The sequence below is a fragment of the Oncorhynchus mykiss genome, chromosome 12 (genome assembly GCF_013265735.2).
Source record: "Oncorhynchus mykiss isolate Arlee chromosome 12, USDA_OmykA_1.1, whole genome shotgun sequence".
Classification (NCBI taxonomy): domain Eukaryota; kingdom Metazoa; phylum Chordata; class Actinopteri; order Salmoniformes; family Salmonidae; genus Oncorhynchus; species Oncorhynchus mykiss.
Genome location: NC_048576.1, coordinates 77,810,185 through 77,826,323, shown reverse-complemented (window position 1 = coordinate 77,826,323; position 16,139 = coordinate 77,810,185). Strand labels below are relative to the sequence as shown.

General features: G+C 44.2%; 2 protein-coding genes across 3 annotated transcripts in view; both read right to left on the bottom strand.

Annotated features, from left to right (window-relative positions):
• Positions 1 to 216: 216 nt before the first annotated feature.
• Positions 217 to 9,759, bottom strand: LOC110538483 (cysteine protease ATG4D). The gene is made up of 11 exons (XM_021625332.2): positions 9,580 to 9,759; positions 3,874 to 4,121; positions 3,702 to 3,785; positions 3,398 to 3,571; positions 2,965 to 3,241; positions 2,802 to 2,869; positions 2,560 to 2,708; positions 2,376 to 2,454; positions 2,213 to 2,289; positions 1,818 to 1,937; positions 217 to 1,311 (listed from the first exon to the last, which is right to left on the bottom strand). The coding sequence occupies exons 2-11, from the start codon at positions 4,058 to 4,060 to the stop codon at positions 1,138 to 1,140; spliced, it is 1,389 nt and encodes a 462-aa protein (XP_021481007.2). The 5' UTR covers positions 4,061 to 4,121; positions 9,580 to 9,759; the 3' UTR covers positions 217 to 1,137.
• Positions 9,760 to 10,072: 313 nt separating this feature from the next.
• The window catches only part of LOC110538482 (microtubule-associated serine/threonine-protein kinase 1), a 64,045-nt gene continuing 57,978 nt past the window's right edge, over positions 10,073 to 16,139 (bottom strand). For both annotated transcript variants that reach the window (XM_036938576.1, XM_036938577.1), the window contains exons 23-26: positions 15,986 to 16,108; positions 14,251 to 14,387; positions 13,928 to 14,115; positions 10,073 to 13,806 (exon numbers count right to left, since the gene is read on the bottom strand). In XM_036938576.1, the coding sequence (XP_036794471.1) occupies positions 12,134 to 13,806; positions 13,928 to 14,115; positions 14,251 to 14,387; positions 15,986 to 16,108 (2,121 nt within the window). In that variant the 3' untranslated portion in view covers positions 10,073 to 12,133. The remainder of the gene's footprint in view (positions 13,807 to 13,927; positions 14,116 to 14,250; positions 14,388 to 15,985; positions 16,109 to 16,139) is intronic.

Here is a 16,139-nt window from a genome sequence, read left to right as displayed (position 1 = left end):
TGTTCAGATTTTTTTGGGTGGGGAGAAAACTGAAGAGGGGTATCAAACAAATGTATTTATCAAGCCCTTTTTACATCAGGTCACAAAGTGCTATACAGAAACCCTGCCTAAAACCCCAAATAACAAACAATGTAGAAGCACTGCAGGGTATCCGTTAAACATGTATTTCAAATTTGTATGGCCTAAACTAAAATCAGTCTGATGAAGTTGGAGTGATCTTTTTTACTGAGCTTTTATTGAGTGCATTGTGCTAATTTTCCATGTAAAAAATATTAATTCCGAAAACAGGGCAAATGCAACCCTATATTGCTCAGAATGTGCCTCTTCATTGAAATTATTATTTTATACTCTCCTCACTCAACCACAGAAAACCAACACATCTCTAAGAAGACAAATTGATTCCTTCACCGGTTCCATGTGCACGTCACAAGGTCTAAGGAATCCACTTTCCTAATCCATTCACAGAGCAGACATCCTGTCACATGATGTCAAACAGCAGCTCAGAGCCCAGATTGTCCAGCATTAGACTCAATACAAAGTAGTTCAACAAAAGGTTGTAGTGGAGAGGACTATGGGATGAGCAGCCTATCTACACAATGATGAAATAGGGTCAGTTAGTGTCTTTCAGCCAGGCATAGAGTCACCCATGACTTCATGTAGAATAATAAACAATGAAGTTGAAGGCAGGTTATTTAACGTAAGAACCTCAAAACCATACTGATATCAAAACCTTAAAATTAAAAACAATTATACAAAAACCTTCATTTAAAAAATATTGTTACATTCATAAAAACACATCCCCTTAAATCAAATAATTAGCCCAAACTAATAAATACACAAGAATAGTGTCATTGGCCTGTTCTATTCAGCAACACCTCACCCAGCCTGGTTATTGCCTGTGGAGGTTGGGGATAAAGGCTAATGCTGGAGCATGTGCCCCGTCAGTAGCTGCCACTGATAAAGCTCAGTTCAGTAACTGTGTGTATGAGTTGGTATGTGAATTATGTTCCCTGCTGGCCACATTCAGTCAGTCTGTTCACAGCACCCTTAGCAGAGTTGCCAACAACCGGATGTTCCAGTTTTCAGGGATACAGCTAATTCAACCTAGCTTAGAACTTTTATACCTGCTACGTTAATTCACAATAACACAAACTCATCCATGCTGTTGCTGTTATTGGTCCTTCGCAGCCTCGCCTTGTCCTTGGTCAGGATGTGGGTGATAGAGTTTGGGGGTGCATCACTCTCATCCTCCTGTCCCTGACCCTCTGCAATGGTGAAGATGGGGTACTTTTCTGTTGATGATGAGAGAGCCTGGGGAAGAGAGATGAATGAGAGAACCATCTCTAGAAGAGCTCTTATTTTTCCCCTCATCTCAATTTAACCATTAACCAATGACTGTATTACAGACATACTGTAAAAGCAATAATGTACTTGGCTCCTTGCAACTAAAACATGTTCTGCTCCAGTTATATAGCATACTCTTCATATATGCATATTTGATCTCAAGAGTAAACAACAGCATCTTGTCCATGGTTCAAATTCATAGCCAGACATGGACACCACAAGTAAAATCAAGTTGGTCACATGCACAGGATACCAGGTGTAAACGGTACAGTGAAATGCATACTTGCAAGCTTTCCTCAACAGTGCAATACCCATTTATAAAAAGAATACACAATAAGTATTAAAGTAGTAACAAAATAAAAAAATTATGTTTGGAATTTTTATGTTTGGAAATATATACACAAAAATAATATACAGTATAGCGTAGATAAATAGTAGCAGCAATAGTGCCTGTGTGTGTGCCCCCCACATACCGTGCTAACAGTTGAACACAGTAACTCAAATTCCTTCTGGCTCTTGGCATAGAAGCCTATAGTGCAGCTGGGATCCATGCGACTGAAGGAGATCTTCCTGGGACACTTACAGTGAAACGACTGCAGGGGGAGTGGAGAGGAGAAGGCCCCATTAAGGCGAGAGATGGTGGCGTCAGGGTAGCCCAGTTTCTAGACCGAGATTTTATCTTGATTGTATCACGAAAGTATGGCCAACAGGCACAGACAGGTCGGTAAATAAGTGGCTTAGTGTTACACTGCTAGACCGAGATACAATCTTGGTCTAAGACCTGGGCTAGTGTCGTGGATATAGAATAATGTATAGGGTTTGCAAACAACACAGACAGCCAAACTAGAAAGAGAGCGCCTTCCATTACCTCTAAGGGGAAGTTATCCTGTGTGATATCTACTGTGGACTGGCTGTAGTGGGGGTCCAAGTACAGCAGCTGTTCGTCTAGCACAGGAGACATGAGCATGGTCAGAGTGAGGGTACAAGGAAGGTACAATTACAGAATGACAACAGGAAGACCATACACCTACCTTGGTACCCAACGAAGAACAGAGAGTGCTTGGGTTTGCCACCAATGATTCCAATGCAGCATTCTAACCTCAGGAGATTCTATGGAAATAAAAACAAGAATGGTTTACCAATCTCTCACTGTGTTCTGTGGTTGTCAGTGTCTGTGTGCATGTCTCTAGCATGTTACTTTGACTTGACACATACTTTGACACATTTGATGTAGGTGGTGTTGAGGACTTCTCCTCCCAGGCGCACAGGGACCAGGATGATGACAGACTTCCAGGCTGGACTGGGTCCTGTGGAGCCCTCAGATAGAGGTCTCTCACACAGCCTCACCACATCATCTATGTACACTACACAGGGACCACATAATGATACAACCTATTACTATAGTCTGATGGGAACCCTGCCAAACAGTGAGAATGAAATAACAAGGGAACACTCACCAGTGCAGTCCTGTGCTACATACACTGTCAGATTGGACACCTCTGCTGATGCTGCGTCAACAGCCTTACTAAAACAAACAGACACCCCACATCACTAAGGGAAGATGTATTGTATAGAATGCAGATGGCTGGGAGGGGGCAGGTTTAGCTTCTAAGTTCTCACCGAAGAATGTGTGCTACGATGGAGGGGCCGTACCAGTCCCCTGCCTTCTTCCCTGCGCTTGTGCCCTGTTCCACCAGCTGGTGCAGCCCGAACGGGGCGATGGGATGGTCCCCAAACCAGGACACCACTCGTCTGTGAGTGACCTCAGTCCGGCTCTCCAGGAAGGACACTATGCTCTTCCTCCTTCCCTTCTTAGTCACCTCTGGACCCAAGGAGCGAGACTCCTGTACCTCCATGTCATCTTTGGACACATGGTTGGCAGAGAGCCAGGTCCAGCCTGGCAACAATAGAGAGACAAGGGACAAGGCTAAGTAGTGATAAACTGTAGTAGTGTGTTACTCAGGAGATACTTTGAGATGCTGCTGGAAACGTACCTGTATGTATGTATATATGTGTGTGTCTCCCACGTGCACAAGTGTGTTTTGTCTTTTACCTGGCGGCAGCAGGTGTAGCAGCAGCCCCTGTGCCAGCAGCATCTGTCCACTGCGCAGCATGCAGCCCCACCCACTGTCTGTGGTGAGAGAGGAACCATCCAGCTGTGGGAAGCCCCGCCTGTACGTCAGCCACAGCAGAGTGGCAAAGGCCTGGCGAAAGTACTCCCTCTCCACTGACAAAACCAAGGACAGACACTGGCCTTGAATATAGAATTTTCTCAAATCCAGTTACATACCAGTTTACCATTAGGTGTGGGTCTTTTTAAAAGGGTGGAGTTACGCAACCAACAGAACATCTCTCACCTCCATGACTGAGCAGATAAGACTGTCCAAGCATGGTCAGAGGAGAGGTCTTGCTGAAGCGGGCCTTTGACTTGAACGACCAGCCTGGATGGGCAAAGGAAAACAAACTATAAAATGACAAGCAATAAGTGACTGGTCACTGTTAGGTCAAAACGGTTTTAGGCACACATACCATATTTGACATTGTTCCATGCCGACACCAACTTGGACTTGAGTCTGCCTCTCTCCTCAGGTTCCTCTGGGTCATCCCGGCTCCCATCAGAGCCCTGAGTTCCCAAAGACATGGTGGAAAGGTGGAACCAATCATCTGGAGGGTCACCCTCAGGGCTCTGGCCCTCACAGGGAGAACTGGGGTTCATGACTACTGTGCTTGTCCAACTGTCTGGAGTCTGGAGGTCGTTTCCTTATTGCCATATCAACCTGAGAGTGGACACACCATTGAGTATTCAGCTAAGAAGAAACCTTGATTACCATCGGGGACAAAGCTCAGATGTAAGCTGAGAGATATTGGCTGCACAGAACATAGTAGTAGCTTATACTAAGTCTTCTCTCCAGGAAGTAGCTACAAACGTATGTTAAACTGCATCACATGTTAATAATTCCCCTCAGTGAGTTAGACTGAGGGAACGTGACTAGCTTGTGATGACAGTAGGAATTTCAGACATGGGTTTCTTTCAAATAGATAGACTAGAATGTTGTTGCTAGAAGATACCAACCCTACGTTTAGGCTTGTTTACACTGAGCTCGAATCGCAATCATGGTTAAATTAAGACAATGGGGAGCCAGTGTGAGATATGGGTCGGAATATAAATCCCAATGTAGGGATGGGATATGTATTATTACTAGCATACGCTAGCTAGCATGAGGATGAAAAGGGCAGTTTTCCGGGAAAACTAGCAGTATTTCAATCTTCTCGATGCATCAATGTGGATAAAGCTAAAACTTGGAGTACAGTGACATCACCCATCCCTGCATTGAGGTATGTTTTCTGAGCCATTTCTCCAGCTAGCTCCACAGTGTTTTAATGTAATCATGATTGTGTTCCGACCCCAGTACAGCTCAGTTTAAACAAACAATCGTAACGGTAGGGTCAGTATCTTCTGGAAAATAATTGTGGAGCAGCACTTTCTTTTCAGCAGACACTGAAAATGCAGTTACTCACACAGTAGAGCTCCATCTGCCTTCACATGTAGCTAGTATCCAACTGTTTAATATACACTGAAAGATTTTATAGCTGGCTAGTCTACAGCGCATTCGGAAAGTATTCAGACCCCTTGACTTTTTCAACATTGTTACATTACAGCCTTATTCTAAACTGGATTCAATATCCCCCCCCCTCATCATTCTAAACACAATACCCCATAATGACAAACCAAAAACAGGTTGACATTTTTGCAAAAATACACATATATATATATATATGTAGAAAAGGCCCATGGAGTTGGTGGAATAATCCTTTAATTCATTGCCATTTACTCAGCTGGGCCAGGGGCACTTTAATTAGGTCAGGTGGAAATGTCCGACAGATCTCAACTCCATAAAAGGAGGAAATTGCCATCGCCTGATCTCGCTGCTTTCTCTTCCTTAACTCCATCTGATCCAGAAGTTCTGTGCGTCCATGAATCCACGTAAGTCGACCGACTCTTACCTTTCATCTGAATGATCTGTGGCGATCGGGAGAGTGGGCCATTCAGTTATTGTTTATAGTTATTACCGTGGAGCGCGGCTTGGAGCGCACGCTTCAAACATATTGTGTAATGTGAATTGTCAATGCTCACGGCCCTACGGATCCTCATAGGCCAATTATGCAATCGATATGGTTCATATGTATTGAAATTATTTATATGTACACATGAATTTCAATTGAAAGAGTGAAATGAGAAACGTCATTGTTTGCTAACTGATTGACTTTGATGGGGATTATAGATTGTATAACCATTCACTGTTTGTATTCTTTCATGATTTATGATAAATAGTTATGAGCCTAAATGACTCGCGGATGATTACTATTGACTTAATGAACTGAACTGTTGAACTCCCTAACTTATGTTAATAATGAATGATCTGATTTGATCTTTGATTATGAATTTGATTGGATACATGTTATTTGTTTCCTTTGATGCAGCACAGACTACTCAGTAAATATGCCACTTTACGGTTAAAGGAATTCCTGCCTCAGTCTCATCCATTCCTCTGTCACCTGACACGTGACCACCTGTTCACCTTCACTGTCAGTCATCCTACCTGTCCAGCTACCCACACAGATTCCACTAATCTTTCTCATATATATATATAATATATATATACACACACACACACACACACACACACACACACACACACACACACACAGTGCCTTGCGAAAGTATTCGGCCCCCTTGAACTTTGCGACCTTTTGACACATTTCAGGCTTCAAACATAAAGATATAAAACTGTATTTTTTTGTGAAGAATCAACAAGTGGGACACAATCATGAAGTGGAACGACATTTCTTGGATATTTCAAACTTTTTTAACAAATCAAAAACTGAAAAATTGGGCGTGCAAAATTATTCAGCCCCCTTAAGTTAATACTTTGTAGCGCCACCTTTTGCTGCGATTACAGCTGTAAGTCGCTTGGGGTAAGTCTCTATCAGTTTTGCACATCGAGAGACTGACATTTTTTCCCATTCCTCCTTGCAAAACAGCTCGAGCTCAGTGAGGTTGGATGGACAGCATTTGTGAACAGCAGTTTTCAGTTCTTTCCACAGATTCTCGATTGGATTCAGGTCTGGACTTTGACTTGGCCATTCTAACACCTGGATATGTTTATTTTTGAACCATTCCATTGTAGATTTTGCTTTATGTTTTGGATCATTGTCTTGTTGGAAGACAAATCTTCGTCCCAGTCTCAGGTCTTTTGCAGACTCCATCAGGTTTTCTTCCAGAATGGTCCTGTATTTGGCTCCATCCATCTTCCCATCAATTTTCAATTTTAACCATCTTCCCTGTCCCTGCTGAAAAAAAGCAGGCCCAAACCATGATGCTGCCACCACCATGTTTGACAGTGGGGATGGTGTGTTCAGCTGTGTTGCTTTTACGCCAAACATAACATTTTGCATTGTTGCCAAAAAGTTCAATTTTGGTTTCATCTGACCAGAGCACCTTCTTCCACATGTTTGGTGTGTCTCCCAGGTGGCTTGTGGCAAAATTTAAACTACACTTTTTATGGATATCTTTAAGAAATGGCTTTCTTGCCACTCTTCCATAAAAGGCCAGATTTGTGCAATATACGACTGATTGTTGTCCTATGGACAGAGTCTCCCACCTCAGCTGTAGATCTCTGCAGTTCATCCAGAGTGATCATGGGCCTCCTGGCTGCATCTCTGATCAGTCTTCTCCTTGTATGAGCTGAAAGTTTAGAGGGACGGCCAGGTCTTGGTAGATTTGCAGTGGTCTGATACTCCTTCCATTTCAATATTATCGCTTGCACAGTGCTCCTTGGGATGTTTAAAGCTTGGGAAATCTTTTTGTATCCAAACCCGGCTTTAAACTTCTTCACAACAGTATCTCGGACCTGCCTGGTGTGTTCCTTGTTCTTCATGATGCTCTCTGCGCTTTTAACGGACCTCTGAGACTATCACAGTGCAGGTGCATTTATACGGAGACTTGATTACACACAGGTGGATTGTATTTATCATCATTAGTCATTTAGGTCAACATTGGATCATTCAGAGATCCTCACTGAACTTCTGGAGAGAGTTTGCTGCACTGAAAGTAAAGGGGCTGAATAATTTTGCACGCCCAATTTTTCAGTTTTTGATTTGTTAAAAAAGTTTGAAATATCCAATAAATGTCGTTCCACTTCATGATTGTGTCCCACTTGTTGTTGATTCTTCACAAAAAATACAGTTTAATGTCTTTATGTTTGAAGCCTGAAATGTGGCAAAAGGTCGCAAAGTTCAAGGGGGCCGAATACTTTCGCAAGGCACTGTATATACATACACACGAATTATCCCATTTACATAGGTATTCCCTTGACTTAGTACTTTGTTGAAGCACCTTTGGCAGAAATGAAAGCCTCAAGTCTTCTTGGGTGTGACACTACAAGCTTGGCAACCCTGTATTTGGGGAGTTTCTCCCATTCTTCTCTGCGGATCCTCCCAAGCTCTGTCAGCTTAGCGTTGCTCCACAGCTATTTATAGGTCTCTCCATAGATGTTCAAATCGGGTTCAAGTCCGGCCTCTGGCTGGGCCATTCAAGGACATTCATAGACTTGTCTCGAAGCCGCTCCTGCGTTGTCTTGGCTGTGTGCTTAGGGTCATTGTCCTGTTGGAAGGTGACCCTTCGCCCCAGTCTGAGGGCCTGAGTGCTCTGGAGCAGGTTTTCATCAAGGATCTCTCTGTACTTTGCTCTGTTCATCTTTCCTTGATCCTGACTAGTCTCCCAGTCCCTGCCGCTGAAAAACACCCCCACAGCATGATGCTGCCACCACTATGCTTCACCGTAGGGATGGTTCCAGGTTTCCCCCAGACGTGACACTTGGCATTCAGGCCAAAGAGTTCAATCTTGGTTTCATCAGACCAGAGAATCTTGTTTCTCATGGTCAGAGTCCTTTAGATGCCTTTTGGCAAACTCCAACCGGGCTATCATGTGCCTTTTACTGAGGAGTGGCTCCGGTTTGGCCACTCTACCATAAAGGCCTGATTGGTGGAGTGCTGCAGAGATGGTTGTCCATCTGGAAGATTCTCCCATCGCCACAGAAGAACTCTGGAGTTCTGTCAGAGTGACCATCGGGTTCTTGGTCACCACTCTAACCAAGGCCCTTCTCCCCCGATTGCTCAGTTTGGCCCTGGCGGCAAGCTGTAGGAAGAGTCTTGTTGGTTCCAAACTTCTTCCATTTAAGAATGATGGAGGCCACTGTGTTCTTGGACCATCAATGCTACAAATGTTTTGGTAGCCTTCCCCAGATCTGTGCCTCAACACAATCCTGTCTCGGAGCTCTACGGACAAATCCTTCAACCTCATGGCTTGGTTTTTGCTCTGACATGCACTGTCAACTGTGGGACCTTATATAGACAAGTGTGTGCCTTCCCAAATCATGTCTAAATAAATTGATATTTACCACAGGTGAACTCCAATCCAGTTGAAGAAACATCTCAAGGATGATCAATGGAAGCAGGATGCACCTGAGCTCAATTTAGAGTCTCATAGTAAAGGGTCTGAATATTTATGTAAATAAGGTATTTTATTTTTAATACATTTGCAAACATTTCTTAACCTGTTTTCACTGTCATTACTGGGTATTGTGTGTAGCTTGATGAGGAAGCTCATTTTATTTAATCAATTTTAGAATAAGGCTGTAACGTAACAATATGTGGAAAACGTCAAGGGGTCTAAATACTTCCGAATACACTGTATATCAGTAACGTTAGCGAGCTAACAATCTGTGATACGTTGTGTGATAAGTCAGCACCTGAATTGTTTAACGTAAGTAATAATATTCGTGTTGACAACCAGCTAACATTACAGTGACACGCCTAGGGTTCAGGTAACTAACTACATGTCTCAACATTACAGATGAATAGTTAACATTTTTTCCAACACATTGGCAAGCACGTTGGTATTCATTTGTCACTGGCGAGATTCTTGCCGGCTGAATGTGTTCCAACGTTGCATTGTAAAAATATAGCTAACAAAAATATTGTATATTGCTTTCAAATGTTAAGCGAACTCAATGCAGGCTGAATGACTTGCTAGTGAATGAGCTAATAACTAATTGACAGCGGGTTAACTAGCTAGCCAACGACATCCATGTCTTTATTATATTCTGTAAACAAGCTAACATTAGCTGTTCTCTCCTGAGCTCTTTATAGTTGGTCGATAATTTGTCCTCTTACCTTTATTTACATATCTGTCATCTTGTATGTTTCACTTACAAACTAACGTTACTGTCAACAAAATAAGCGTCGGAATTGGAAATGCCTTTCAAGAACAAGTTATCCCATGATTAGCTAGCGGCCTGACTTCCTGTTTGTCTACTTGGCAATCGGTCAAGTGATTGGTCAATAAAGGACCAACGTTTCATTTACCCTATGCATTTACCCCCATTTATTTACTCCGTCCACGGCGGCGTGTTCAGCATGACGTAACGTTTTGGAAAGTTGATATATATATAAAAATACTTTTTTTTTACGTAAGCTACGTAAAAAAAAACATGCCTCTCTGACGTATAGAATAAGGATTTATGTATAACTCTATTCATGAAACGTCTATCAGCAAGGTTGGGAAAAGTTTTGCTGAACGTGGCCCTGCTGTAGACCCCTCTGATATCCATTTAGAAGTTGTCTGTCAAAGTTATGTCTGACAACAAGAACACAAACAGGCACATAATAATTTAAGGATTCTCTTTAAGTATTTTATTACTCTTTAGGCTTTTTTTTGCTGCATTGGTTTCATAACAGTGCCTAGGGAATAAAATAACATGGACAACAATGAACTGAGAGAAGTGTCATAAAAAAGTCAAAACTCACAAATAAGTCAACATGGACAGAGGCCATGGTGTATTGCAATTCTCTTATGGAATGACAGAAGTATAACTGCACAAAATAGGACAACCACACAGATTTGGTAAATTCTCTCATTTGTAGACTTACAATTTAAAGATATAAATAACAATTCAAAGAACAATGCACAAGTAAACCATTTGAGGGCAATTGACAAATAATCAAATACAATAAATAGTGTAATAAATAGATAAATAAATACATTTGACACAAAATAAAGTGCAATTTCCACACACACCCCCGCATACACAAACACAAGCTTTTAACTAGCATTCATCTAAATAAGAGCTGTTTGTTTTCTCCTAGGAGCACTGTATCTGTATCATACATCTCTCTTTATCGGTCATTATACAAACAAAAGTTTTTTCAAATTGTATTTAGACAAACACGTTTCTAGTAGCTATATGAATGGAACAGTGGTTACAATAGAACATAATGCAGATATGAGGGTAATATCTCGGATAAAATCTAATCTTGTGTCATTCAATTGTGAACTGATTATGTGTAAATTACATTTTGACCTCAAATGCCATCGTGTGATGGCCACAAGATGGCAGTCTGATACAGGTATGGGCATGAACATATTAAGTTACATCACTGAGGAGAGCGCTGCCTAGGTCTCCGGTGGGCTCTCAGATCTCACTAGGAATTCTACATAGAACTTGCATATCATTACATATCACTGTAAACAACATGTTATCCCTCAATTAAAACTGGCACGTTTATTCGCACATTACATTATACAATGCTAATTTTGCATACATTGAAAAGGGAGAGGGTTCTAGCCTACGTTGCCAGAGTACGAGTAAGTCTCAAAGTAGACTCCCATTCTATAGTACCTATTTCATCACCTGACTACACTTAATTCACACAGAGACATATGGGTTCCACTTCTTTAGTTCAATTCAGAACCTAAATAATTGCACAATTCACAATGCCCACTGGGCACAGACGTCAATTCAATGTCTATTCCATATTAGTTCAACGTAATTTCATTGAAATGACGTGGGAATAACATTGATTCAACCATTGTGTGCCCAGTGGGTGGAGTCAATGCAGACAATTCGGAGAACAATATATCTGCTCTGCTTGGCTTATTGCTTGGCTTACTCCCTAACATCCGTTCATGGGTACACTGTAGGGGACACACAGGAAAATACCTAAAAATCCCATTGCATAGTGTCCCTGTGCAAGTTCAGATAGTCCACCTAAATCCAACCAGGACTCAGCCCTTAAAACACTCAACAAATTAATTCAGCTCTTCCTTACACAATACAATTCCAAGTTCCATATTTAGCAAGCAGGTCATCATCTTAGTCCAGTTAGGAACACATCTCAATGTGTTACACCAATGCAACAATTCTTCTCTCAATATTTTTTCCAGGTACCATGTGAGAAAAAGAACAAGGTCTTTGTATTATCTTCGTATTTTAACTGACTGAAGAGATAGCATCGAAGTTGACGGACATGGGTAATGCTCCTCATGGTGACAGACTGTGACAGGAGCCTGCCTATTGACCTGCTGTTTACATTGGGAACATGTGGGGGCTGTTGACATGATGTTCACAGTGTTCACTACCATCAGGTCTGTTAGATGTTTTTCCTCATCTCTTTAAATATTCTCTTTCATCTCTCATGTACAATTTGGAACATGCAAGAAGACACGCTTTTACTATATACATTACACATACAGTACATACACACACACACATTTGAGAACAGCATTAAAGCATATTCCTCCACATATTCTTGTTTTATCTACAGGTCTGTATTTTCTAGCTATTTGGTGTGTGTTTCTTTAGGCGTACATGTTTTTGTCCCTTTTTTGAGGGTGCCCCCTTTTTGAGGCATTTTCTGGGAGATCCCAGGTTTGTCCCTCACTCGCAGATCAGGAGTGGTGCTTACCTGAATTCCTCGTGTTTGCCTTTTCAGGCTGAGCTGAGCCGGAAGGACTTTGAGATGTCCCCTGAGCCCCCCGTCGACCACCTCCAGACGGAGCCTCAGACTTTCCTGCTGAACTTCCCCGTTTCTCCTCACCGCCCTTGGGCCCTTCCTGGGATCCCATCTTCATAGGCCCCAGCACGTTTTTGGCCACACTGGTCAGCTGAGTCACAAAGCTTGGCTTGTCACCAGGGGAGACGGGGCGTGACTTGCTGGAGCAGGGCGAGGCAGCGGTGGAGGAGGGGGACATAGGGTTCTCCTCCACCACCTCCAGGTGACTCCTCTCCTCCTTGGCCCCTCGGTAGCTGCTCAACGGGACAGAAACCTTGTCTGCTCTGGATTTTGTTGAAGCAGAAACTGGGCCTATGGTAAGAGGGGATGGGGCCGGGGTTGGGGCTGGCGCTTGGGTTGGGACTGAAGGAGCAGGTCCTTTAACCTTGGTCTCAGTGGCTTTGTCAATGCCACCCATCCCTCCTTTCAAAGTGATCTCTCCCATCTGTGTGTCTTTACTTGCCTTGGCCAACTCTGTAGCTCCCGCCCTCTGTGTAGTGACTTTGTCTGGGCCCACACTCCCTTTCTCCTCACTCTTCTCCTGGTTTCTGCTTGCTGGGGTGGTGTCTGTCTGGACAGCCTGGTGCTTACGCTCCTGGGAGAGCGGACTCTGGGATATAGCCTGGACTGGGGCCCTCTCAGTGGGTTTAGGGCCTCCACTGGCTGTTTCAGAGCTTGGAGCACTAGAGCTTAGAGGTCTGTCTGCTGGGCTGGACTTGGCCCCTGGAGTGGAGAGGGTTGAGGCTGGGCTAGGCTGGGCCTCACCTGGTACTGGGGAAGCTTTTCTATTCAGAGCCTCACAAGGGGTTAATGTCTTAGCTGTCTCACCAGCGCTGGTCTTGGGCTCTACTTTAACAGGTGTGCTGTCAGTGTGAGGGTCAGATGCTGTAGTCTGGGCAGCTCTCTCCCTCCCTGTCTGCAATGTGTCCCGGCTCAGGGGCGACTCCTGTCTCCCTAGCCTCCTCACAGGCTTCAGGCACCCTGTCTCTCCAACCGTGGGGGGAGAGGGGGAGGAGGAAGATGAGGGAGAGGGGGGAACGGGCCCGTTCTCTCCTTCCATCTCCAGCAGACTCTGCAGGCTGTGCTCGCAGTGGAAAGACTCCCTCCTGTAGTCCCCATGTGACACCTCCAGGCTGTGCTTACGCATTGACACCCCCCCTGCAAGGGGAGAGGAAGCTGATGACGAAGATGAAAAGGAGGGCAGGAGGGTCGCGCCCAGTTTCTCTGACGACTGAACCCGCTGTAGCAAGGGTGAGCGGGGGGGCTCTGCGCTTTTGGGCCTGGGACGGGCCACAGGGGGAGAGGAGTGGAGCTTGGCTGGGAAGGCCTGGGTGGTGTTGGAGCTACCCACCGTGTGGCCAGACAGGGGTGGGGGAGAGGAGGTAGTGGGGGAGGGTGTGTGGGCCAGGGGGGACAGGGGGATGTTGCCAGCTGACTTGCAGCGGGCTGAGCGGTACTGGCGGTGCAGCTTGGGGGAGAGGCCGTGCAGGGAGCTGGGTCTCATGTGCTGGGAGGCAGCCGGGGAGTTAGGGGTGCTGGAGACTGGAGAGCTGCTCTGAGAAGAGTTGCCTGAGGAGTGAAGAGGAGATATAGCAATAATTCAAACTGTATTATTTTGTTATGTGAGGGTGCAGATGCTAAGAGGAGTGCTGTACAGTAATGTAGGTAGAATATTGCCCTTCATACTGACCCAGGTAGGTGGAGTCGGGGGTGGAGCGGTAGCTCTGTGTGGGGGAGCGGGCAGAGAGGTTGTGGGTGGGGGAGCCTGGGAGGCTGTCCCCTGATGACAGAGAGCGGTTCAGAGAGGACAGGCTGCGGCTGGTGTGGAGCAGGTTCGACTGCTTAGTGATCTTCCTGAACAACGAGCTGCGCTTCTTACTGCGAATAAGAAGTGAAATGAGAGAGGTGGGAGGATGAGAGAGTTAGAAGAACAGAGTCAATGACATTGATTTTCTAGAGCGCTCATCTGAAATCATAGTGTAGCATCTGCTGTGCAGAGAAACCCACTTGTACCTTTCTTGTCCCTCCTTAGCCCCTATCTTCTTGTTGCGCCGTGCCATCTTGGACTTGTAGCTGGACTTGCGGGCAGGACCAATCTTGATGGAGGTGTTTTCAAAGGGCGTGGTGGTCACCGTCACATTGTTTCCACTCTGGAGAAACAACGGAAACAAAAAAAGTACAGTATACACTGCTTGCAGAATTATTAGGCAAATTGTATTCCTCAGGATTCATTTTATTGTTGAACAAACAATGCTCTCAGTCAATCCAAAATGTTATTGCATCTCAAACCTGAATGTTTAACAAAGGAATAGAGAGGTTTGTCTTTCTCAGGGGAATATATAAGTGTTAGGCAACTATTAGTGTGCACAATTATTAGGCAACTAAACTACAAAAATAATTTGTCTCAACTCACTTTTTATTCTCAATTTTTAAAGTAAGTGTAACAAATAAGTAACAATTAAATAACAAGTTTGGCCTTTCAAAAATATTCAGTGACCAATACAGCCACCCTCCTTTTCAAATACTGCCATGAGCCTTCATCCATGGAGTCTGTCAGTTTCTTGATCTGTTCTCGATCAACTTTCGCTGAAGCAGCAACTACAGCCTCCCAAATGCTGTTCAAAGAGGTGTATTGTCTTCCCTCACTGTAAATCTCATGTTTGGGAAGGGCCCACAAGTTCTCAATAGGATTTAAGTCAGGTGAGGAAGAGGGCCAGGTCATGATTCAGGCATCTTTGAGGCCCTTGCTGGCTAGCCAAGCAGTGGGGTACTTGGATACACGTGATGGAGAATTGTCCTGCATAAAGATCATGGCCTTCTTGTATGCTGAGGACTACTTCCTGTGCCACTGCTTGAAGAAAGTATCGTCCAGTTTCAGTCCATCTTCAACCTGATAAGGTCCAACTACCTTATCCTTAATGATAGCAGCCCATACCCGTACCCCTCCTCTACCTTGCTGGCGCCTGAATCAAAGTGGTACCCTGTGTCCATTATTGATCCAGCCACGGGCCCATCCATCTGTTCCATGAAGAGTCACTCTCATTTCATCTGTCCATAAAACCATCGAAAAATCTGTCTTCAGCTATTTCTTTGCCCAATCTTGACGCTTCAACTTGTGAATCTTATTCAGTGGTGGTGGTGTTTCAGCCTTCTTGACCTTGGCCATGTCTCTGAGCACTTGACACCTTGTACTTCTGGACACTCCAGGTAGGTAGCAGCTCTGAAATATGGTGGCACTGGAGGATAATGGGTTCTTGGTAGCTTGATGTTTAATTCTTCTCAGCTCTGGAATATGGTGGCACTGGAGGATAATGGGTTCCTGGTAGCTTGATGTTTAATTCTTCTCAGCTCTGGAATATGGTGGCACTGGAGGATAATGGGTTCCTGGTAGCTTGATGTTTAATTCTTCTCAGTTCTGGAATATGGTGGCACTTTCAGTGTTAGTTAAATCTCTTTTTTGGCCCATTTTACCTGAGGTAATGAAGCTGCCTAATAATTATGCACACCTTGACATAAGGTGTTATTCACTTTCGCCACACCCTCCCTCATTACACAAATACATATCACCTGAAAATGATTAAATCCAAAAAGCATTCAAGTTTATATGGTTTGGAGTTGGAAAATGTGCATAGAAATAATGATAATATCAGAATACTCACTTGCCTAATAATTGTGCACAGTGTATGATGGGCTTCGCCTGTATTCTATACTGTAAAAAGAAACACCTGTTTCTTTCCTTTCCTCTCACCTTCAGAATGAGCTCCACCACCTCAGTGTGCACCAGCCCGTGGACAGACTCCCCGTTCACATGAGTGATGAGGTCACCAGCGCAGAGTCCCGCCTCCTGGGCAGGGCCTCCGTCCTCCACATGCTGTGATTGAAACAGATCAACATCAATCAAA